At 46.0% G+C, this 4,454-nt stretch overlaps 1 protein-coding gene across 2 annotated transcripts; it reads left to right on the top strand.

Moving 5' to 3' along the window:
- The first annotated feature begins 266 nt into the window (after positions 1 to 266).
- On the top strand, positions 267 to 3,646 carry tent5aa (terminal nucleotidyltransferase 5Aa). Of its 2 annotated transcripts, XM_061675529.1 has the most exons (3): positions 267 to 286; positions 2,085 to 2,451; positions 2,788 to 3,646. In XM_061675529.1, exons 1-3 carry the CDS (start codon positions 267 to 269, stop codon positions 3,565 to 3,567), a joined length of 1,167 nt encoding a protein of 388 aa, XP_061531513.1. In that variant the 3' UTR covers positions 3,568 to 3,646. The 2 variants fall into 2 exon arrangements, with proteins under 2 accessions (XP_061531513.1, XP_061531512.1); XM_061675528.1 differs by lacking the exon at positions 267 to 286 and having other exon boundaries at positions 1,953 to 2,451.
- Positions 3,647 to 4,454: the final 808 nt, after the last annotated feature.

Genomic DNA, 4,454 nt, shown 5'->3' on the forward strand with positions numbered 1-4,454 from the left:
AGGTTGCAATACTTTGGCGAGGATTCCCTGGAACACACAGGCTTAAATACCGGTGGTGATGAGGCTGATTGGAGACAGGTGCTGAAAACAGAGAGGGGACGCAAAGAGCCCTCCAGGCTACTGTAATGAAACTGCAGGGCGGGCAGTATATGACATATGACATATGATCTTTTTGTTTTTGAAGACTTACATTTTACCTCTCAGTGTGTTCCTGCTTCATGAAATCAAGGGATCAAATCCACTTCGTAGCACGCATCTGTCCACAGATGCGAAAGACATTGACTAAGTTGCTCTCTGTCTATTGGAGCTGATTAATAGTTTCATGTACATTTCCAGATGGGGAATGCGATTTCAAAGTTTTGTGATTTCTGTCTAATGCATGCATGGATGGATGGAAATACATTGATTTTCCGTACCACTTATCCTCACTACGGTCTCGGGCGTGCTGGAGCCTATCCCATCTTCGGGAGAGAGGCAGGGTACACCCTGAACTGGTTGCCAGCCAATCGCAGGGCATTTGCACTCACATTCACACCTACGGGCAATTTGGAGTCTTCAATTAACCTCCCATGCATGTTTTGGGGATGTGGGAGGAAACTTTAGTACCCTGAGAAAACTCACACAGGCACGAGGAGAACATGCAAACTCCACACAGGCGAGGCTGGATTTGAACCTGGGTCCTCACGAACTCTGAGGCAGACGTGCTAAACAGTCGCCACCGGAAATAAATACATGCATAAGTTAAATACATACTACTGTTTTTCTTAGTTGTTTGAATAATTGGCGATGGGTGTCCTTTTTTTTTGGCTAGAGCACCTGCCCCCAAAAATGTCTGTGCATGTGCCTAACCCATGGAGACAGACAACTATCTATCTATCTATCTATCTATCTATCTATCTATCTGGATAATTCAATTGCTTGACAGTCACTTTTAGGTGCTGTATTTATATAGAGTTTTGTGTCAAGACAAAATACAGCCTATAGGAGGCGATATGGCAACATTTGTTGTTCAATGTTTCATTCAATGCATCATGATGTATATGCAGCTACCATGTAGTTGCTGTTCATTTCACCCCCCCCCACCCACAAATTCTCCTTAATCTATAAGTGATCTCAGGAGGATCAGAAAAGGCATATTTTGTTAGCTGATTTATGATTTTAAATCGGTCAACTGTAAAATAAATAAAAATGTTAAGCTGCCTGAATAGCTAATGTGTTAAATTGTTGAAATAGTTCAATTTAAAATAGCAAAATTTTAAGATGATTTATAATTTGAAATAGGCAAACGTTCGCCATTGTTTGTGATGCACTGCAGGCAGACTTGCATTTTGTCTCTTCCGTGGGATGCAGCACGTTAAGTTGGGCAGGTAAAAATTAACTTCCCCACCAGTGGAAGAAAATATGGCGTGAAATAGACTCGGGGAAAGCGAGTTGGACCTCGCACGCGCACGTGTTGCTTTTTTAAGGAGAGTATTTCTTGAAAGTGGGAGAAGAAATGCAAAATGTGTAAAGGCGCCCACAAGCCTCTCGTTGCGTTGCGAGGGGTTGATTTGCGAGAGGGAGGACTCTTCCAAAGTATGAATCGAGGAGCCGCTTATTCATGCAAATTCCTCAAATGATAGGCGTGCCTCAGAGCGATGGAGCCGGAAAAGCAAAGCACCTTCAAAGACCGGGATGCGCTGCTCTCGGACTCATTCGCGGCAGCACTGGAGGGAAGGTTTGTGAAGCGCAAAGTCACGCGTTTGTCCGCAATTCCTCCTCAGTGCAACCATCAAGGTCCTGTGCCTGTGGGATTTTCAAACTCACTAGTTGCCTCAAATCTCTATAATCTATTGGTGTGCGTACGTTTTGTTGTTGTTGTTGTTGTTTTTTTGTTTTTTTAAACATTTTTTGAAATGCCGAGTTTCGATGTACATGACGTTGAAGTTACTCCACCAAACCGAATCAGTGCGTAAATACGCATTCGCTCCAGTTTTGGCTCTAGTTTTTTTCAATTAAATAATCAGGGGAATTGTATTTTTGATTTTTGTATTTTTCCCCTGCATCAACATGTCAGAGAGCGACAGCAGCGCAACCGGCGGCAGCGTCAGCGTGCTGAGCTGGGAGCAAGTGCAGCGTCTGGACGCCATACTGACGGAGACCATCCCGATCCACGGAAGGGGCAACTTCCCCACGCTGGAGATGCAGCCCCGACAGATCGTCAAAGTGGTGCGCAGCAGGATGGAGGAGAAACAAATCCACGTCCGGGACGTGCGCTTAAACGGCTCCGCAGCCAGCCACATCCTGCACGGAGACAGCGGGTTGGGGTTCAAGGACCTCGATCTCATATTTTGCGCAGATATGAAAGGGGAACGGGATTTCCAGATTGTGAAGGACATTGTTCTGGACTGTCTCCTGGACTTTTTACCCGACTGCGTGAATAAAGAGAGGATTACCCCTTTAACGTTAAAGGTAGGCCGGCACCTAAACAATTCGTTAAGATGTGGTGAGATTGAATTTGGGTTCACGGTCATTGTGCTCACACTTAACGTGCAATTAGATTAGACGGCGATAGTCAAAGATGCCTAAGGGGATTGTGTTAAACCAATTTGGAAAGTAACTTGAGCCCAGCCACCGAGATCTCATATCCCAGCACAATCTTTGCTTTTAATGATCAGGAACCGAAAGTAGCTTATGTTTGAATCACGGATAGCATTATCCATGCAAAACTTGATCACGGATTCTTACAATATTCCAGGCGAGCGTTCCTTGTCAAATAAATCCTTGTCATCTTTTTGCCTCTCACAGGAAGCCTACGTGCAGAAGATGGTGAAGGTGTGTAACGACTCGGACCGCTGGAGCCTCATCTCGCTCTCCAACAATCGGGGCAAGAACGTGGAGCTGAAGTTCGTGGACTCGCTTCGGCGTCAGTTCGAGTTCAGCGTGGACTCTTTCCAGATCAAGTTGGACTCCCTGCTGCTCTTCTATGAGTGCTCCCAGAACGCCATGACCGCCACCTTCCACCCTACCATTATGGGCGAGAGCGTGTACGGCGACTTCGGCGAGGCCCTGGACCATCTACGTCACAAGATCATCTGCACCCGCAACCCGGAGGAGATCCGAGGCGGCGGCCTGCTGAAGTACTGTCACCTGCTGGTGAGGGGCTTCCAGGCCGCGTCCGAGTCTGAGATGAAGTCCCTGCAGCGTTACATGTGCTCCCGCTTCTTCATTGACTTCTCTGACATCGGCGAGCAGCAGCGCAAGCTGGAGTCCTATCTTCAAAACCACTTTGTGGGCCTGGAGGACCGCAAGTACGACTACCTGATGACGCTCCACGGGGTGGTCAATGAGAGCACGGTGTGCCTCATGGGACACGAGAGGCGACAGACCTTAGGGCTCATAGCCATGCTGGCAGTGCGGGTTTTGGCCGAGCAGAATGTCATTCCCAACGTGACCAACGTCACCTGTTACTACCAGCCTGCTCCTTATGTGGCAGACGGTAACTTCAGTAACTACTACATAGCACAGGTACAGCCGGTGTTCGCCTGCCAGCAGCCTGCCTACTCCACCTGGCTGCCCTGTAACTGAGCCAGCCCGGAGTGTAGAAGAAGGAGGAGGAGGTTGATTTGTTTGAACGGGAGCACAGTTGCCACCACAAACTAACAGCAAAGGCAGTCTTTTTTTTTTTTTTTTTTTTTTTAAATGTTTTGCATCAAAGCTTGTGTTTTTGTTCATACATTGAGTATGAATGATAGATAACAAAACGCTGGACTTTCAGTCAATGTGAATATCTCACGTTTCTTGAAATACCAAGCCCATCTGACTTATTATATGTTAAATATGGGACTTCTGCAAATGCAATCGGCAGAACTGTCACTCAATCAAGAAGGGAGCGGCAGAATTTGTATCGGTGCCCACTGAGTTGACGGCCTGCTCACAGGGGTGAGTACACGCCCACCCTGGCCTGCCCTTGTGTGGGGAAAATCAAACGTCTGTAGAGCACTCTAATAGAGCACACTATACTCTGCGTTCCGTCAGCTGTTTTGGGGCAGCTGCTGTTTGAATTCACTTTGGTTATTAAACCGGCGTCTCTTTTGCATTTGGGTATAAATACGGTTGTTACAGACCAAAGATTTCACATTGTTTCTTACATTGAAACCCTGTTTTTTTAAAATGGGGAATTAGGTAAAATCTGTTTGTATTTGTGTTTAAGTGCCTATGGCCCTTAAGTGGGCAGAGAAAAGACAGAGCAGGCCAATTATTGTGTGAATTTGCTTGTTTCGTGCAGCACACAAGACAACAGCACCAGGAAGGCTTGTGAATGTGTGACACAGATTGCACATAGACTGGCGTTTGCCCGTAAAGAGCATTACCAGTGTTTTGCATGAAAGTAGCAGCAAAATGTTGTGCATAGATTTTATATATATATATATATATATATATATATATATATATATATATATACACTAAACCAT

Source organism: Phycodurus eques, chromosome 4 (assembly GCF_024500275.1).
Source record: "Phycodurus eques isolate BA_2022a chromosome 4, UOR_Pequ_1.1, whole genome shotgun sequence".
Taxonomy (NCBI): Eukaryota; Metazoa; Chordata; class Actinopteri; order Syngnathiformes; family Syngnathidae; genus Phycodurus; species Phycodurus eques.